This window comes from Manis javanica, chromosome X, assembly GCF_040802235.1.
Source record: "Manis javanica isolate MJ-LG chromosome X, MJ_LKY, whole genome shotgun sequence".
Taxonomy (NCBI): Eukaryota; Metazoa; Chordata; class Mammalia; order Pholidota; family Manidae; genus Manis; species Manis javanica.
Window position 1 is genome coordinate 24,935,081 of NC_133174.1, and position 21,070 is coordinate 24,956,150.

General features: G+C 33.8%; 1 protein-coding gene across 10 annotated transcripts in view; it reads right to left on the reverse strand.

Annotated features, from left to right (window-relative positions):
• The window catches only part of DMD (dystrophin), a 2,259,748-nt gene that overhangs the window by 1,229,930 nt on the left and 1,008,748 nt on the right, over nucleotides 1–21,070 (reverse strand). For all 10 annotated transcript variants that reach the window (XM_036992000.2, XM_036992004.2, XM_036992005.2 and 7 more), the window contains 4 exons: nucleotides 19,713–19,883; nucleotides 8,775–8,954; nucleotides 8,358–8,486; nucleotides 6,748–6,918 (listed from right to left, as the gene is read on the reverse strand). In XM_036992000.2, coding sequence (XP_036847895.2) covers nucleotides 6,748–6,918; nucleotides 8,358–8,486; nucleotides 8,775–8,954; nucleotides 19,713–19,883 — 651 coding nt within the window. The remainder of the gene's footprint in view (nucleotides 1–6,747; nucleotides 6,919–8,357; nucleotides 8,487–8,774; nucleotides 8,955–19,712; nucleotides 19,884–21,070) is intronic.

The following is a 21,070-nucleotide window of genomic DNA, read 5'->3' on the forward strand; positions in this document are numbered from 1 at the left end:
AAACAAAGGAATCTCACATTTCTACCCAGGTTATCTAAATGTGAGAATCCAGGCAACTCATTGGCTCTCCGAGGCCACTATGAATATCTGAAAGTACCTGGTTCAAGGAATGATTACTTCTGTATATGTTGAATGATCACAGGAATAAGTGTCCTTTATAAGGATCACAATCAGGAATTACCATGTAACTTTAATCATTTTAACTGTCATGCTAATAAGACCTGTTAGTTCTAGCAAATGACACTGTTCACTAAACTCAATTAACATCTACTTTGAAAACTCTTTAAATGATTACAAAGGGGATTGGTTATCAAAAGTTTCAACAGAACTAATCTTGTTATGGGGATACCAAATTGCACATGTTAAAAATATGTTAATATAAAAATTCTGCTGTTAGGTTCATTTCTTATTATTTCTAAAATAAAAATAGCAGGTGTCATATTACATAGTTTGGGTATTAATCTGTTACTCTAATTTGAGTATTTTAACTGTGATTATTACATATTTAATACTTTACAAGTTGTACAATACCTGCAGATTTTTACCTAAGTTTTCAACAGTGCTTTTTGTTATATCTTTGTAGAACATTTTAATGAAAAATTTATTTACATAAGAATATAACTGTACCAATTAGCAGACTATATTCACTTTAGTCAGCGATGTTAAATTAGAAATAGACTACAAAGGAGAAAGGATCAATGTATTTGTATTGATAAAGCTGATAACTGAAAATTAGATTTTAATTACAATTTCTAAAAACAATAAATCTTATTTTGACATTCTAGGTCACATTTATAAGATGCATTATTTATTTCTCACTGATGTTTAAGGGAGCCAAAATGTCTGCTGAACTGTCATTAAAGTTCACATTACTATGAACTTTAATTTTGAATACTATAATGTATTACTATATATTGCTTTTCACATATAAAACCACTATTTAAGATAGATTGGATCCAACCTTGTGGGGTTTTTTCCTGATATATTCTACACTAAATGGGAAATTCACTGGCTTTTTCATAGCTCCACATATACATATTTGAAAGCCTCTGATCCAAGGAATAATTACTTTTGCATGTGCTAACACTAACTGGAGGTCAAAAACTTGATACTTTATAGTTATTACAGCCCTCAAATTAAGAATACATACATATGATGCCAAATTTTCCAAATCTCATGTTATAACTACAATACATCCATACATAATATACATATACACACATATGTGTATATCTATATATACATATATACATATGAACTGTTACATGAACTTTTAAAGCAATTTTCAGAACCATATGGAAATTAAAGAACATATGGTATATAATATCCAATGGCACATAAATCTTAAATAATTGAAGACACAGAAAGCAAGTTCACCTTTCTTTTGTTTAGTGCAAATTCAGGTCCAACAATTTAACATTTCAGCTCCACAGAAAAGAGAAATATTTCTAAATCTCTAGAAGAGAACATAGTCTAACTAAGCAAATTATACATAAAAGTTTCAGAGTAATTTTTATCAAAGTAATTGCCTATATTAACAGGACACAGCTACATGAAATCTGTTTAGTCAACATTCTTTGGAAACTAAGCACTACAACATGACAAATATGTCTTGATGCATAATTTATCCTTGAAATTCATATGCAGACTTTCATACTTCAATTAGACTTAAATCCCATCATTTTTCAGTTCATCTTCTTGGCCCTCATATGTAATAATTTAACTCTTGGCTTGTTCTAAATGTCTCTAGACCAGCAGTTCTCAAAATGTGTTGCCCAGATCATTAATATCAATATCACCTGGAAACTTGTTAGAAATGCAAATTATAAGGCTCTGCACAAGGCCTACTGAATCATAATCTCCCAGAGGGTCGGGGTTGGGGGTAGATGTATTTTAACAATTTGTCCAAGAACAAGAAGGTTTGAAAGTCACTGCTTTAGACTCACTTCTTTCCCACTCCCATAGATACTCCTTTATTTGAAGTACTCAGTGTTTCTCATCAGGAGTTTTGCAATGCTGCCAAGTTGGTTTCTCTATCATTATTCAGTTGAATTTTCTTCACAAGCAGTATTGGACTAATCTTTCAACAGTGCATAGAAAAAAAAATCCCATCAACAACTCATTGCCTACTGAATTAAGCATGAACTATTATTAGTCTGCTTGTCATGACCTCTCCACACTCTGTTTAATCACCCTTTTCAGTCTTATCATCTGTAACTAAGCTTCATACTAAATGCTCTATATTCTGGTAGCAAACTGAACTTACTCTCCATTGAGCACACTGTACACTCTTGAACTTTTCACAGATTTATCCTGAATTGTTACTTCTTCTCTCTTGCTAAAGAGGATGCTAAATTCTCAGCATACATGCCTTCCCAGCCCAGCATCCACAATTTTATCTTGATCCAGCATTGAACAGTAAGCTCCTTGAACCCATCACATATTACCTAGTAATACAGGCACCACAGTACCATCCATTGTGACCTGAAAGGGTACACGGTTGGTAAGAGTCCATTCAGATTACTCCCTTCCCCCACCCTTTCTTTCATTAATTAAGAGCCACCTCAAATATCATTTCTCTCAAATTGTGGACTCCCCTCTCTAACTTGGCTTCTCAGAAGATGGAGAGGGGTGAGCTGCAATAAGCAGCAGAACTAAGCAGTCAGTTTATTCTTGCCTTCCCATTTCCCTTATTATGCTTCTACCTCCTATCACCTTCTTTTCCTTACAATAAATCCCCCCCTCCTCCACATACACCACCATGCTATACGACCATGCTTAGAAGACCTAAAGCAAAAATAATTGAGACATAGCTTCTTTCTCATTGTTTCCATTGATTTTACCCAGGGTTCTGAAATTAAAGCTGAATCATTTTTTAGAATTCTGACCCTCTCCATTAAAAATGTCATTTCTTAAACTGATTTCTCACAGATTAGGAGAAATTAAGCTTTTAAAAACCATCAGACACTACTGATTAACCTAAATGAAATGGGAAGAGGCATCATTTTATGCATTTTAAGGTCTGAAGTGGAGCAAGCAGAATTTCCTAGTACTTCTTAAACTGGTCCACTTGACAATCTGTAAGGCTGGTCCTTGCAATGGAAATTGCAAAGACATGTCTTCTTGGTCTCAGCCCATTCCAGCAAAGCCAGAAAGATAAATCACCTGTTCTTCCATTTCTTTTTCCCATCAATTTTTGTCTCAACTCTCAAAAGTTCAGCATTCAAGTCTTTTATATATATATACAATGATGGAAATGATCATTACTATCAATGATTTTTTACCATTTAATCTTTGTAATAATTCATAGATTTTTTAAATGTACACTTTTATACATCTTAGATCATTTGATCCTCATCACAATCTTGAGGTTAAGATAAGACAGATATCACTTATTATTTCTCTAGATGGAAATGAAGCTCTGAGAGGTAAAGGGTCATATCCAAAACCAAACTCAAAGCAAGTTTCATGGCTTGAAGACCTTTTTCCTCTCTGCTCCTCACAGATAGTTAAAACTGCCACTGCACAGAGCGGCATCTGATGGACAAGTTCTCAGCCAATCTAAACTAAGGACCCCAATGCTCATTGCTTTCTGGATTTTGGAATTTCTTGTCATGGACGGTCCTTATAGGAGACACCTTTTATATTCTTAGCACATAGTGAATCCAGATGTTGTCAGTGAGTTTTTTGGGAAAATTTTTACTCTACTCAATTGCCCTTTCTATTTGACCTTTAAAAGTGTCTTGAAATTAGTTCTTTTACTGAGTCTATGTTCTACCCATATTCACTCCAATGTACTTTTATTTTATCATTGTAGATTTTCTCCCAGATTATTCTCCTAAGTGAAACTTACCCATAAACTCAACCATAAGAAGGTCACATTCCAACTCAATCTTACCTTGCATAAGCCCACTATAATAGGAACTTGACTTTGATATCAAAGGCCACCCCTGAGAATTCCAGCACTCTCAGAATTACCCTATTCCATAAATAAACACACATACAAGTCATTGTTTTAAATTTAAAATTTCTTATTACATTAACAAAAGATCATTGGACTGTCAAATTTTAGAATTATAAAGGATTAATCTAACTTTAGGCCTAATTTTAATTAATTAAACACAAATTTTACCCCATGTTTTATGGACATAACTTGTACCTCTTGAACTCCATCACAGGGAGGAGAATGATAAAAGGGCAGAAATCCCCCCCCTCATCCAGTAACTCTACTGTTATCTACATTATACATTCTGTTCTAAATAACAACTCCCTTGGGGTGAGGGGGAGACAGGATAGTTTCCCTTTTAAAAACTACTAATGCAGTTCACTCCCTTATCTTACAATGAAATGGAATTGCAGAGAAATAACATATTCTGCCTAATGCTGACACAGTTGGGCCTTGAAGTTAGTCTTCTATGTCCACTGTTTTAACTCTTACATGATGTGATTGATAAGACTACCTCATTGTTTATTTAACATCTTCATGAAGACATAGTAGTGTTAAGTATATCATATGGTTGCAATAAGCATTTTTTTAAGCAAGTGTCTTTTACCTCCTTGTTTATTTCCATGCTCACTAGCATCATGGATACTCAATATCAGTTGATGCAATGAAAAATAACCAAAATGTGAGATATGCTTTATCTCCTGTTGTTTCATTATGAAAATACAGCATGACTATCTCTTCAAAGTCCCCAAACGGAGTCCCTATGGCATTCAGTCATCTTCATTAATTTAGAAAAAAATAAATGTTTTTAAAAGTAAAAGATGTGATTGTCTAGTCAACTAATATACAATTGAAAATATAGATTTAAAATCTCTTATGCCTTTCTTTAGGAAGGAAAACTAAAGAAGTGCAGCAAGCAGCTGACCTGATGCACGATGTCTGGCAGCATACTGACAAATTCATATAGAATACAGAATGGAAATTCACAGACCTCTCTCAGTCATGTTAAGTGGGCCAACTTCAGTAATACAAGATGAATTATACTCATTTTTCAATAGCTACTAGTCATGATTTTGTGGCATAATTTGCTTCAACCTACTGTTGAATCAAGAAAATACCTTGTTTTCTCTTAAATATTCTGTACCTTAGTGATTTATTAAAAAGTGTGTGTGTGTGTGCAAGCATCATGGCAAGAATAGTACTCAGTACTTAATAATACTTATAATAGTACTTAGTAATGAAATGTTAGGATTGTTTTTTAGATGATCAAAAGAACCTTTGGTTATTTTAATATTACATACTCTAATGATATATTCACAAGTAGAAACAATTGTCTTTTTAAACAGCACAGCAAATTCTTATTAAAAAAACAGCTATGCTCTGAAAATAAAATTTCAGAGCCTGTTAGATATTTTTTTGGGGTGAGAATGGCCTACTGAAAATAACTGAGTATAAATGAGCATAACTAACTAGCTAACTTAGATATTACAAAGAAGCAGCAGTGAATTAAAGTGAACTAATAATACCTTTTTGCTTTGGGAAGGTGAGTTTTGACAAGTAACTGCTTCATGTGCATAAAGTATTTCAAATTCATATGACATTTCCATATATTTTAGAAACTCCTTTAAATATGTACTATATAACAGTGATATATTATAGTGCCTTAGAAAGTATAACTAAGTTACAGTTGTAAATCATGCTATTATTGAGTGTCCATATTTATCAAAATAATTTTTCAAATGTATTCTATTTTTCCAGGAATCAATCAATACTTACCTGACACATTACTTCATTTTTTCTCACAAATATTTCAATTATGTATCTCTTATCTAAGATTATTTCTAGTAATTATCTGTATATGTGAATACATATATATCTTTACACACATTTCTGTATTTGAAAGCATATCATATATTGACAAATATGTCAAACTACATAGTATAAATTTTGGGGGTAATTCATTGCATTTTGACACACCTCCAAAGAGTTGGAATTCTACAATACTACAATTATATATTTTTGCAACTACTTATTAGATAAGATTTTGTCTTCATTACATGTTACACAAATATGAAGAGTTAGCATGCAAAAGTTCTATAACCCCTGGTTCTTCATTAAATAGGATAAATATAAATAGACATATATAAAATCACAAAAAATAGGATATATATGTTTGCAGCTGTTTTCATGGCTTGAGCATATCCTTATTGCCTAATGGATTCTGTCACAGTAAGATTCGGCAACTAGCAAGAGCAAATTAAATATACTCATATACACACATGTGCACACTAATAAAGAGGTACAGACACCCTAGATCATGCAAGAGGTGTACAAGGCCTCATTCTGGATATGTGATTCATATTACATACAAGCAATCTTATATCTGGCAAACTATGGCAGTAGTGCTTCTTTAGATGGAGGTCTTTCGTGCTTTTTGTTGTGGAAGGCCTGCAGCATGTTGTTTGCTACTTTGCTGTAGGTTACCCCTGAAAGTACATATGTAAACCAGTGCAGAATGCAGTTCTAGAAAAGCTGCAACATGGGCAAAAAAAAAAAAAAAAATGACAGAGAGAAGGAGACAGAGAGCAAGAGACAGAGAAAGAGAGGGGAGGCAGGGGAGGAAAGGGAGCGAGATTTATCTCCCATGAGATTCAGTGGTATAATCTCCTTAAATACATTCTGGCCTTCATTTTCCTTTTGAAAACTTTGCTGCGGGGGTTGCTTGCCCCCCTGAGAGTACTGCACAACCTTCGCAAGACATCATTTACCACTAGTTTCCACCTTGGAGCAGATCTTCCTACCTTTCCAGTCTTAATTCTGTGAGAAATGGCTGCAAATCGACGGTTGAGCTCTGAGATTTTGGGCTCTACTACTTTCCTGCAGTGGTCGCCGCGGTTTGCCATCAGGTTCGCTGCTTGGTCACGCGTGGAGTCCACCTTTGGGCGTATGTCATTCATTTCAGCCTTTAAATGCTACATTCCGTGAGCAAGAGACAGGGCTTGAAGTTAGTTAATGCAAATTGAGAGAGAGGGAGAGAGAGAGAGAGAGAGAGGAAGAGAGCGAGCCAGCACATGCAGAGGGAAAGAGAGGGAGGAAAACAGCCAACTTCCACAAAACAGTACAGTGAAAATATGTGTGATCTCTGGAAAACAGGTCACTGTCCCTGCAAAAGTTTGATCTGTGTTTATTTAAAGTATTTACTTAGAGGAAGGACAAGGCATATTTTTGCAGATTCTCTATATTGCCTGCATTCTCTATGTAACGATCATAATATGTTATATTTACTCTTATTTTATCTTGTCTTTACTGAATTTCATAGGTGAGGGACAATCTTAATAAATGCTCATGAAGGAAGACAGCTGACGATAGTTGAGCTCTCTTTTGTTTATCATATTGAATACCATGGGGGGAAAATGGATTTTCTAACAGATATGGATTCTCTATCACACACAGAGGGACTGAGGAAGGTTCTGCCTGACTCAAGGGGTGAGAGGTTGTAAGTGAAATAATTCAGTTCCTACTATTCTAAAAACCTGGGAGGAATTTCACAATAAGATGACACTCCTTAACTACACATCAAGGGAGAAGTGAAAGCACAGTAAGGTTCAGACAATAGGGTGAATATATTTGGGGGACAGCCTGAAATACATTTATATTTTTTCACTGAAAAGGAACTATAATTATTGGGAAATATCAATTGCATAAGAAACAAATGAATTATAAAGACAGAAACAATTTCGGAGTGCTCCTTAATGACCCACTAGTCAAACAAAACCATTGAAAATTATGGCAAAACACAATAAGGAATCATGAATTTAAATGAGATTTCTTAAGATTCAACTCTTTTTGTTTAATTGAAAAAGATGCTATCAAATAGCAATAATAAAGCATCAATAAGATGCATCTGCACATTGTACCTTTTACACCGTTTTACAGGAACCATTTTTTTAAAGTAAAGATTAAGTTGCTTTTAAGAAAGACAATTTAGAATGCCTAATAGTTGGTTTCGATACAAAAAGAGAGAACATAAGCCCATGTTTACTCTCCACATAGTTAAAAATGAAAGATCTTTGTGTTTCATACAAGAATATAGTACTAATAATAAAAATGCACAGGAATCTGCAATACGACACCAAAATAAGTCCAGGAGTTCCTTTCTCATCAGAGATTAAGTTGCATGTAATTAGCTGAAAGGTGATTATCCAAATTACACAATACTTCAAAGTTATTAATTCCCATTTAAATTTAGAAAGAAGGGATTGATGGATAGATGGATGAAGGGAGGAAGGGAAGAGGACAGGAAGAAGTTTTCACTCTTATTAAGAAGTCCTTGGCATCTTTTGGGACAAAGAACATTGATATAACTGCTACGCAGTTTGAAACCTATTTGTCAGAATACTTTATTTGCTACCTTGAGAATGTCTTCTTTTTGCTGGAGTTTCTTTTTCTCAGATTCATCCAAAAGTGCATCAGCCTGAATGATCCAGTTTGTGATATGATCCACATTCTGGTCAAAGGTTTCCATGTGTTTCTGGTATTCCTTAATTTTACAGAGACAGGCCATGACATATTATTGGTTAGACAATAGTTTGTCCTACTCTCTACAACTTAAAAAGACAAAAACTTAGTATTGTTCAATCACTTTTCGGTTTGATTTCCATATGGAATATAGCACACATGGGAAAACTATATTAACATATAGTGAATTAAGAGCCAACAATCAATTGGAGCTTGAGCATTTCCAAACACAAATATTATTATTGAATGCTTATGTGATTTCTTTCTCATGATGGAGAAGGTTTGAAAATCTTCCAGCTTCTTCTCTTACCAACAAAAGGTTGAGCCACTCTTCTGCTCGGGAAGTGACGGCTTTCCAGTTACTATTCAGAAGACTCAGTTTATCTTCCACCAAGTTCTCCTTCTTTCCCAAAACCATTTTCAAAGCCTCTCCTAGATCTGTGACACTCTTCAGGTGAACCTTCTGTTTTTCAATCTCTTTCTGTGTAGCCTGTGAAAAGGACAGCATTGAGCTTCAAGTAATATACTGTAGTCTTAAGATTGAATGCTTCTGAAATGGTTGTGTGTATGGTTACCATGGTAAGATTTTTTCAAGGATTTAAACCTTCAATTATGTCTTTATGACTGATGAAAAGCATGCCTAGTTTCCCAATTGAATATACATGAACATACACATATACATAAGCATGATTAATTTCATATTTATTATTATACATATTTAATAAACATGCACATTGTCCCTCTAAATATATTTGTATTTTACTTAATTTGTAAATGCATTGGCTAAAGGCAGACCTTAGAAAACCCATCCACTACTAAGCAACGGCTTTTAGGACATTTAGCAATGACCACACTCTTCTATTTCTGTAGCAGGAATTTTCAGCCTTTTGATGCCACTAACCTGTTTGGCATCTGGTGAAACTTAAGGAACCTCTCTCATAACAATGCTTTTAAAAAGCATAAAATTCAACCAATTGGATTTTAAATGAAACCAATTATACTACAACACAATATACAAAGTATCTTGTTTAAATTTGTCAGATGATAGTAGATGTTTTCTTTCCTAATACGTGTAACTGTGATGATATAGCATCAGATCTTTTGGATAATCTCAAAGCAATGATGAACATAACTGCTGTTTTGAAATATATACAATGACTAGAATGTGATTTATAAAATTATCTGTCTTTTCTACTGGTGGCAAAGTTACAGGAAATGCTGATTTTACCAGGCTTTGTTGCTCACATTCAAAATTGAAAAAAATGCTTAATTTCAGTAAGAGGACAATGAAAGAAAGTAAAGAGGTAAATATTAAAATCCCCTGAGACCATGACCATTTCTTAAGATTTGGTATATAAAACATGTAAAGAAGCATATTTAATATGCAGAGAGTTCATAGAAAAAATGATCCTAGTACAAATATGTTTGCTGTCAGCTCTACCTACAACCCCTTTCTTGTGACATGTCATGGCTGACCGATGACCACCTTGTACTTCCCTGCCTCTGCCCTGAGCCCAGCCTTGCCCACATACACAGATGTCAGACATTCACTGGGGGGTAAGTCAGAGCTGAAGAGAGCCACTCTCAAGAAACTCAGCAGAAAAACGGAGACTGTGGAAACACACCAGCTGAGAAGTCATTCAGAAATAAAACTGATTTCTTCTCCACAGCAAGCCAAAGCCATAGTAAGACAAAATCCCTAGAAAGCAGCAAGAATGAGAAGTGGTGGGGGCCCCTACAGAGGCAAATGGAACACCTGGACAGAGAGTAACAGGTAGTCCAAGTAAAGGAGAGAGAGATGGTCCCTATGAGGCTAGCCGGAATCACATTTCTTGCTCCTAGATGTTCACAAGGCGTCTTCTTGATGTTTGTAATATACCTAAATAGTTACTGTGGCTGTCTTACCTCCAAACCATCAGATCCTGGACAAGGCAAAATCACTATGTATGTGCATTTTGTTTATGCCTTTGGCATCAAGTAAGCAAGGGGAACAAATGAGGTAAAAAGATTGTATAAAATAATTTCTGTACAGTAATCACTGTTTCTTCAATTCTAAGATATTCTTTCATATTCCTTTTCTTTTTCAATATAAAATAGATAAAAATAAAGCAATTAGTGCCAAATGAACTTGACAGTCACTATGCAGAAGGTCAGCTGAAATGGAGGTGTCATCTGTTGTCCATGGGAAAGCTTAGCAACTCAGAGAAGGAATTCATGGAATTTTAGGAAATTATGAGAAATGCATCCTTTGGATGAAAATAGTCCCTCAGGAGTGACTTGTGAGTGACCATGAGCTAGATTTCACTCCCTTCGTCGGCACCCTTGTATAGCACACAAGTTTACAACCATATATGGTAACCACTAGGTGCTGCAGAAAAAATGATAGAGAAACAAAGTCCCTGTCCTTAGCAAAACTTAAACTCGAGTATCAGTTTGTCAAAAATGTGGAAATACATGCAAATAAACATTCCTTACTTTTGTATTCCAGACTAGTATCTTGTCACTGGAGCTGTTTTATTCAAAAGTAACATAAAGTTGGATGTAAATTTATATTTGGATTGCTAATTATCTCTTAAAATGTCTTTGTAAAGATGACACTATCTTTTAGCTTTGATATAAAAAGCTGTTGTGTACACAGACATTTGTCTCTTCCATGCCAGGCAATGCAATTAAAGTCAACGAAAATTTCCAAATCTCAGAAGAGATCGGAGAAGTTCTAAATTTAGAAAATATTGTGGCAAAAGGTTCATGAATCACAAATAATGGTTTTGCATTAAACATATACCAAGTCTTCAGTTAATTTTCAAGAGAAAATATTTAATGATCAGTGACAACTCATTCAATGAGAGCAATAAAATAGGAAATGTGGACACATTGTTGGTGTCACTTTAGCTTCCTCAATATTATAAGATAAAACTCAAAAGATGTTAGTTATCACCATCATGAACACGAGAGGAGCTTTAAAAATTTAATTATTTGTGTAAGTACTATTTGGGGCTGGGAAATTAAAATTTTAAAAAATTAAATTTTTTTTTTGATTTTCTCCACAAAAAATATTTGTATGTAAAGGCATGACTTAAAAATAAGATGATCTTAGACTTCAAACACTATACTGATCTCGTTCTCTGAAGCTCTTAATTAAATTTCAATTAACCAATGTCCATTAGATGCTTCACATGCACTCTGTACTGTGCCATTCACTGCCACGGGTAAGGAAGGAGGTAGTGTTTGCATACCCTACTCTAGTGGAGCTTAAGAGATTGGCTGAAATGTAATCAAATAACTTGACACTGTACTAGAAAGAATATAATTTTGGAAAAAGATGTATCATGGCTGGGATTAGCATGAATGGCTCCAAGGGAGAGGTGCTACTTGAAATATGAGTTTACCATAAACAATTGGGTGGTGTGGATTGACTAGAAACAAAGTACAAAAATGATTAGAAAATATGAAGGTTGTAATCAAAAGCCACTAAAAGGAGATCCATGGTATGTATTGGAAACAAAAAATATACATATTATGATGTCAAGGAACTATTTTCCCTGCTCTAACAGTTGCCCATACCGTAAGAATGCCTACACTTGCTGATTATGAAGAACTGAATCACTGGATTGAACTACAGCTACTACTGTGGCCATTCTCTCTACACCCTTACTCCTTCCACTCTAAAGGACGTAGAGCTATTTATGGGGTTGGTGAGATGGACAAAAAGAACTGAACATGCATGATACTTTCTTTTCTTAAAAAGCATTGAATCCTCAGCATGCATGCCTTCTGCTGCCCTGTGAGGTGCTGAGTAGAGAGGGTTCTGGAAATCCTACCCTTGTGAGGGAGAAAGTTCAAAGTCAATGACTAAACTAAGTTGTAACTCAGCTCTTTTAGTTTTCCAATTATGCAGTAATGCGACAGCTTCTGGGGTTGATTTTTAAGCTGAGTAAAAAGCAAAATTATGCAGTTTTATTTTGACCTGTGACAGGGTAATAAGTCCAATTTCAGGAGTTTTAACAGCAGCTTACTGTGAACTATATATACTTGGGTTTTTATGACAGGAAAAAAGACAGATGTTCTTTTTTCTACTCAGTTTAAACATAAATTGCCATAAAATCTAAAATATATTTCTTTATTTTCCATATGTTTAATTTTTAACATTTGATAGCTCTAGAATAAATGGTTGAAATATTAAACACTAACTTCCATGATTTCAAAGAAACAAATTCGCTGTCTACTTCTTCCTAGCCATAGGAATTTTCAGATGCTACTCCAATTTCCTTATAATCAAAAAGAAAAGGCAGTATTGCTTAATTTCTCCTAATGAAGACACCCATGTAATCATGTGAATGATGAAAAATACATTTTGATTCATTCTTTGCATCCATGTTAAATCACTTGAGTCAAATTTTAAATGGCATGTGAGGGTCAGGATTCAGCCATCAACTTATCAGTTCACTTCACTGACACTGTAGCAGACAGGAAAACCTGTTCTGTTGATCTCAGCTGATCTTACCATCATGTGATGGAAACATTTTATGTAAAGAGTTTAAATTTTATTTAAACATATGATGGTATTTAAAGATAAGATGGTAAAAAGTGTTGGATTAATGATGTGGCCCATAGGAGCACATCCACATTCCAACAGGGGCAGAGAAGCATAACCCACTTGGGCTGGACATTCTCTCACATTTTCAGAAGGCCGATGCCTTCTACAAGTTTTCCTGCAATTTCCCAGGAATTTATATTCTTAGGATAAGTTCTCTATCTGATTTCCTATTATTGTCACTCTCCCTTTTTTTAAATCTCTTAAATGTCTACTGTCCCATAGATTATATCTTCACTCAGCCCCGCATTTAGTCAACTGTGTGCCATAACACTATTGCCATACATCTTCCTCCCTTTACAGTGGCTACTAGATTCTTGTTTATTTTAGCTCTTTCTTGACCTCTTGTGTAAGTTCCCTCTAATATGGATGAAGCGTTAACTAACACACCTATTTTTTAAAAGGTTTCCCTACCCAAGTGAATTCTGCAATCAGGCAGTCTACATAAACATTATACCATGTCTGGTCATCAGCAATGGGAGAGAGTTCTTTCACCTTTAGCTACAAAATATATTCATGGAAAGACAAATGAAAAAATTACCACATTCCTGCAATTCTAAGATGCATTTGTCACGTACTGAGGTTTCTGAAATTGAGATAGAAACTTACAATTTGTATTTATGTTTAAGGTGGCAGTGTTTCTTTTGATCCACAACAGCTGTGATTAAATCAATGGTGCATCACACAATCCGACATATCTTGAATGTGAGAACATATAATATCGATTTTTCAGGCCCCTACATTACTCTGCTATAGCTAGAGGTTTAGAACATATTTTATTATTAGGCTAATGTGACCAAATACTATAATGATAAATTCAAAAAGAACATAAAACATTAAATAGTGGATTTTATGGCAATGTGTACTGACTTTTTATTAATAATGTATTGTCTATTAAAAAAGAATTTCATGAAAGCAGAATGTGCAGAACAGAAATTATAGCTATAACTATAATGACAGTGAACAGTGACTCCAATGGCATTTAACAGATGTTCTATTTTCTAAGTAACAGCTGCTTGATGCATTCATTGTACCAAGTTAATGGTCTGCTAGTGTTACTTCACAGATAAATTACGGTGCTCTCTTTAAAAAAAGATATGTAATTTTCATGGGAATGATAGTGTAACAGACTTTAGAAATAAGTAATAGTTCTCATGCTTTTATAGTAAGAGGGGTGATGAGTTGACACAATTATCCCGATAATCTGAGACCAGAGGCCAGATCTCTGTAAACTGTGAAAGGTGATTGTTTAAAAAAATTCAGGACATGGTTGACTGAACTGAATGTAGATCGCATAGATTGCATGTATTGTATTATCTAGGGGTTCTCGAACTTTGCTTCATATTACAGACACTGGCCACACTTGGACCAATTAAATCAGAATCCTGGGGGGTGGGCCCCAGGCATTGGTAGTCTTTTAAATTTCTCCAGGTGATTTCAACATGCAGCCAATATCAAGAACTGCTGGCAAAACAGAATGACATATTCCGTCATGAGATCTTATTGGGAAATTATCATTAAATTTTAGGACCGACATGACATCAGGAGAGTTGAGGAAACTTGTAATTGTTCTTCCTAATGTTGAATATTATAAAAATTTGTTGCTGAAATAAATGTGAAAATCACAATGATTTATTACATTAGTGGCTATGTGGACATCAATTATTTTTACATTAATGCCCCGAATTAAATTCAACATTTGTGTGTATGTGTGATTCTCTAAGGCAACTCCTGGTATACCAAGACTACTGTTAATAAAATCTAATGGCCAGTTTATGAAAAATGGTAGATATGAACTATCCAAAAGCTGATGGATTTAAAGAATTATAGGACCAAAATTATTCTTCCATGTAATTATATTTGACCATCTTAATTTTTAGATAACATTGTGGATACCAAAGGACTTTAACATAACTGAATTATTTAACTGGCTTTGAATTTTTGACTACTAGAAATAACTTAGGAATAAATGAAGTCTGCTAGTGGTTAAATCAGAAAATCATATAGATTAAACTTTGCTGAAGTTTATAATTTCCAAACATAATGAGCATCAGACATATGAAGTTCTGTTTAACCATATAACTATCTACTTTCCTATAGTTATATTTCTGTGCACAATTCATGCTAAACAATTGTAGCTGGTAATGGCACATTCCGGATTGATTGATTACATCCACCTAATCAAAGTGATTTTAAGACATTAACAAATAATACTTAAAATCTAAAATCACACCCATGGCACTATAGACTATAACAGGTGATAAATGTACACAGGCTTTTCATTTTATTATTTTCATGTGTACCCATATATTTTCACTTTAAATTTAGCCATTCCATATTTTATTTATCATTTTGAATACATTTTGTTATTTTAGAATTAGATTAACTTAAAATAACTAGAAAATAATATTTCTAACATTAATTAGAGTGGAAAAAGCTATTGAAATCATAAATAGTATTGGATTCTAGTTACAGATTTGCTATATACCAAGACTGCGATTTTCTCATCTATAAAATGGGAGCATTTGGTGATTGCTCATGTCTCCATTTATTTGTAAAATTGATGATAATTTTAAAAGCATATCAGCATTTTTCTGTTCTCTCAAGAAATCCCTTGTTATTATCTTATCTTAATTTTATCTCTTAAATTTATTTTCTTGAACGGATATTTATTGAGCACATACTACATGCCAGATACTAAGTACATGGGAAACACCAGTGAACAAAACAGATATATTCCCTGTGCTCTTGGCAAGTGGAATTGTTAGTGTCTACATAGTAGACCAAGAGAGTCAGTGTTACCATGACAGCTGAGGGATCTTTGCAGTGATAGTTCTCAAACTCCCCATGTGATGGCCATCTCCTTTAGTGTGCATTATCATTTTCTTCCTTATCCCTGTCTCCATGAACATCCATATTCTTATCATAATAAAAAGTATGTTTATTTTTGGTTTTGCCTGATAGGAAGCTTAGTGTCAAATTTTAAGGCTTCATTCTTCCCAGCTTATTCTACCATCCACAGGATATTTTGGGCATACTTCTGTGAGAAGTTTTTATAATTTTCCCTATAGTAATTTTCCCTTTCTCTAGTTTTCTCATTTATTTCTGCACAAACAACTGAATCGTATATATCTCTTTAACTTGCCAAGAATATTTTTTCTGGTATTGAATATATAATAATTAAGTATAATCAAAGTGCAGCCAAAGTAGAATTCAAAAGATTTCATGGTAGCCAAAATATTTGGAAGTATGCTCTGTATGGATAAACTAAAGTTTAGATAAACACTTAATCAGTAACTAAACTTCAAGTATAAGAATATGCATAGAGAATATAGTCAATGAATTTGTAACATATTTCTACATTGATAGGTAGAAACCGCACTAAAGGGAGTGAGGATTTAACAATGTGGGTAACTTGAACCACTGTGTTGCACATTTGAAACCAATAGAAGACTGTATATCAATGACACATCAATAAAAAAAATTAAGCCTGGAAAAGAATATTTTTAACTAGACATTCAACTATTTTAATATATAAATAAATATGTTTTTATATCAATAGACCACAGAAAGAAATCCAGTAGAAATACATGAAAGAATTTAAAAATAAATTGACACTATATATTCAAATTTTCTCTAAGTCAAAAATGCTTGGAATGATTGGCAAATACATTTAATATATTGCCTTTAAATAAATACTCAATTTATTTTGAAAAAAAATTTACATTTAACCTTTGAAATGGCAGATGAGACTAATAGTTTGAGTCAAGTTCTTGATCTCCCAAGAGAGCCTATGAAATAAGAATGTATTAACGAGTCATGGGGTTTCATGTATAAAAATTGGATTTTTTTCATTTAAAATTTAGAATCATTATCATAAATGTGAGTGCTTTAGGTCTGTAGGTCATATGCTTTTATTATATGATTGTGATTTTTGAAAGTTCTAGCACCTTCAAAATGAGTTTATTAAATCATGTAATGTAGATGTAATTTAGTATAAACAAATGTGTATAATTTTAATTTGACCACTAAGGGCTTTAGAGTCTATCATTAGTAGCTTACTGTTTCAAAAAAGCCAGAAAGAGTGATATATTATCATGTAAATAAAGAGGAAAAAAATGCCAGTTTTCTATACTTTTTTCAATTGGATCTCAAATTAGTATTGCTCCTTGGTTTTATGGAAAATACTTTCCAAACAGACTCAATAAGCTGACACATCTCCAGACCACTCAAGCCTTCTCATATGACAAGGTAATCTAGAAACCTCTGCCAAGTTCATTATCTATGATATTTTAATGATTTTAATGCAAAAATCTCTCAAGTGACTCATTCAATGACCTTATGGGGACTCTGGAATTCAGGGTTCATATGTGGCATACTTTCATAGTTTCACCTTAGTCAGCCATAAATTATAGTAAGAATTTTGCAGATTCCCTTCATGTCTAGATCTACTCCTTTGTTCACCATTATGTTAGTGTTCCACATTATATTTATAAAGCTACCCCATGATTATAGACTGAATTGTGTCCCCTCAACATTCATAAAGTGAAATCCTAACTTCAGCAGCTCAACTGTGAGAAAGTATCTTTCTGTTGTTTACACCACCCAATCTGTGGTACTTTGTTACAGCTGACCTGGCAAACTAATGTACTCATTAAATTGGCTATGAACAAATGGAGACATTGTCCATAGTAGTAAGGGGAGGATGATTGAGAATGAAGCCTGGATCATCTTCAGGAATCCTCTACATGCTCTACCACTTGCCTCATGTATGCTTTGCTCTATTTTGCACTCTGACAATAAGTGTTTTCTGGGCTTTTGTGTTTGCTTATGAGTACTTACGGTAGAAACTGCCATCAGTAGGGCATGCGATTTATAAAGAGATCGAAACAGATTATGCAGGTCTTTCTCTGCCTTTATCTTATGATGTAAAAGGCAGGAGTGATACTGCTGTGGCTAAAACTGGTATCTGTCCCTCAGAAAGCATTCTCTTTCTCACACAAGATCTCCTCATCACTTTAGCAGGACACACATTAGTTTAGCTACCCAGTTAGAGATCATCTGTCATCACCATCCCTAGAGGCTAGATATGATCAAGTGACTAAGTTCTGCTAAATGGAATATGAGCATTCCATTGCAATAACACATGGAGCTTTCCTGATACATGTTTAAGAGACAGCCAGTTGTCCTCCAATTCCTTTTCTCCTTTCTGTTTGTGGGCTGAGACAGAGGTGTGGTGGTGGACAGCAAGTTTTACCATAAGAATAAAATACCCAGAGAACTGCAGAACAAGAAAATGAAAGGGACCTACACCTTAGGAGAATTTCATGAAGGAAAGCTACCCCTCTATCCAGAATTATCTACCTTACAAGAGATAGAAATAAATCTCTGTCTTCTTGGAGTTATAGTATTTTTGGTTTATTTTTCACAGCAGCCCAGCCTGCAGTGAAGTACATGATTGCCAATAGCTCAAACTAAATTTTCACATAAAATGACAATATTATTCATTTGGGTGATAAGGGAAAAAATAAGGCCAATGCAATGTTTAACATGTACCCTCTGTACAACTGCTACTATAATAATCTCACAACATATATGATCCTGAACTAATAAATGCAATTCAGGATCTTATCTCTAATAATAAATCTGTTTTGAATGTGAAGACAAAGAAACGCATTCACTACTTTGTATTTGAAAACATATTATGTAACAAAATTTCACATCTATTTGTCCTCTGAATCCACATAAAGAAAATGAATTTTTGGTTTTGGTCTCATTGTATGATTGTAAGTTTTTATGCAATGCAATTAAAATTCCCCAACATCAGAAATCTAGAGAGCCTCATTGAATTAAAAATAAATCACAGATCTCTTAAATATCTAGCTGATACAGGCAAGTGTTTATTAATTTTTAAAAAATTTACTGAGGGGTTAGGGTGTGCTATGATTTATTTTTCTCTAAAAGCCCAATGGCTCAGAAAAGTTTAAGGTGAAAACAGATATTAATATCAACTGTTCCTTTCTATCAACACACTTTCAAGTAACCTAGTAATGAACCAATTGGAAAAAAAGATGAGCTCTGAGTGTCATGACATTAAATTCTATAGAAAAATAATGTTTGATTGGCTGTCAGAGAAACAGCAAGAATTTACCAGCTGAGGATTACCATGCCCTTTGGTGATAGAAATAATGGTGGCTGTACAGACCCCCTGAGCTTTTGTTTATGATTGTGACATAAGCAATCTGCTGATCCTGTATGTCCTGTCCACCCAAACTGGCTGCTGTCTCTGCATCCTTGCCCTCTTCATGGTTGTGGGGTTTATGTGGGCAGCCTGTCTCAAGCAAATTAGGGAACATTATATCTCATCTTTGGATCGACTCTCTGACTAGTGATGTATGCATTTTTAGGGACTTATTCAAAACCTACCTAATTCCAAAGAAGCTTTAGGGAGATGTTTGCTAATGTTTCTCATTGGCTCTATCGTGATCCTGAAATACTGAGTTAAACTACCCACGAATGTTTAAGGAAAGGGAAAATGAAACAAGATAATATTTATAATTTTATTATTCTTGCACATTCATAGTTCTTTATAAAATCATATTACTGTGTGCTTTTGTATATGTTAAAAGTAACCTTCAGTGATATAGGTTTTACCTTTCCCCAGGCAACTTCGGCATCCAAATTACTAGGCATTCCTTCAACTGCAGATCTCTTTGTCAATTCCATATCTGTAGCTGCCAGCCATTCTGTCAAGGCATTCATTTCCTTTCGCATCTTACGGGACAATTTCAAGCATTTTTCCAACTGTTGCTTTCTTTCTGTTACCTGAAAAGAATCGATGATAAAATATAATTTGGTTTACTTTTTCAATTCAGGTTTAGTTATAGTCACTTAGTTGGAACTATCATATTTTTGTCCCTTTAAAATAACCTTTTTCTTACTTTTAAAAAATAACATTTTAGAAAAATCCTATATTCTGAATATTATTAGTGAATAAACACAGTCTAGTGAATATGAGAGTCTTTCTCCAAAAAATAGTGTCCTGTATCATGCAGAAAGCTAAAATTATTTTCTTTATTATACATAAAAATGATTTATGGCTAAATTTTTTAAATGAATAGAATGCTATAAGTCAAACTGAAGGTATGACACATTCCTTTTAGAAAACATTCTGTCAACTGTTAAAGAGATGGGCAAGAAGGTTTACAATCCTCTGTATATAAATGAGGTTTGCTCTTGCTGGGATGGAATTAAAACGGAGAAAGAATATTATTTCTCTCAAGACGCAGAAGTATTTACTTGCTAAGTATAATATCAGAAAGGTCAATTTTAATGTCATTGTATTTTTAAAGTGTCTTACTTTTGCACAAAAATAGGCCACTTCCTCCTTAAAAATACTTTTGCCATCAAATGGGGAGAAAGAAAGTAATTCTAAAATAAAAGTTTCACTCTTATTAATAGAGAAAATGACGACTTGATTTTGTCTTCCACTTCTCAGTGTTTAAAATTAAGACCCTCAAAATCAAATTCTTCCACATTCTCACACAGAGAATGAATACATCTGTATTTCTTCACTAACTTCTCCAGATGTGCCTATATTTTATAAATGTATAGACTGGTGGGCTTAATTAACAGCCCAGGTTGTCTTCCTGATATCTATTTATCTATATCACTGCTACCTGATATATATATAAATCACAAATATATATACATATATATATATTACAATATAGAATTCTAGACTTTTTAATATATATATATTTATTTTATTGATTCTACAACCAAAATAAGAAACTATCTATAAGCATATAAAAACACCAATATTTAAAATGTTACAATCAAAATAAACACCCTGAAACTCTGATATGAATTCCAAATACTCAACAAAATTTATTAGTTTATTTCACAGAGGTACATTCAAAAATCATTAAATTGCTGAGGGTGCAAATACAAATTTTTTAACAGATTTTTTTTCCCTTCAGGGAATTAAAATCACCTGCCTTTTCAACTAC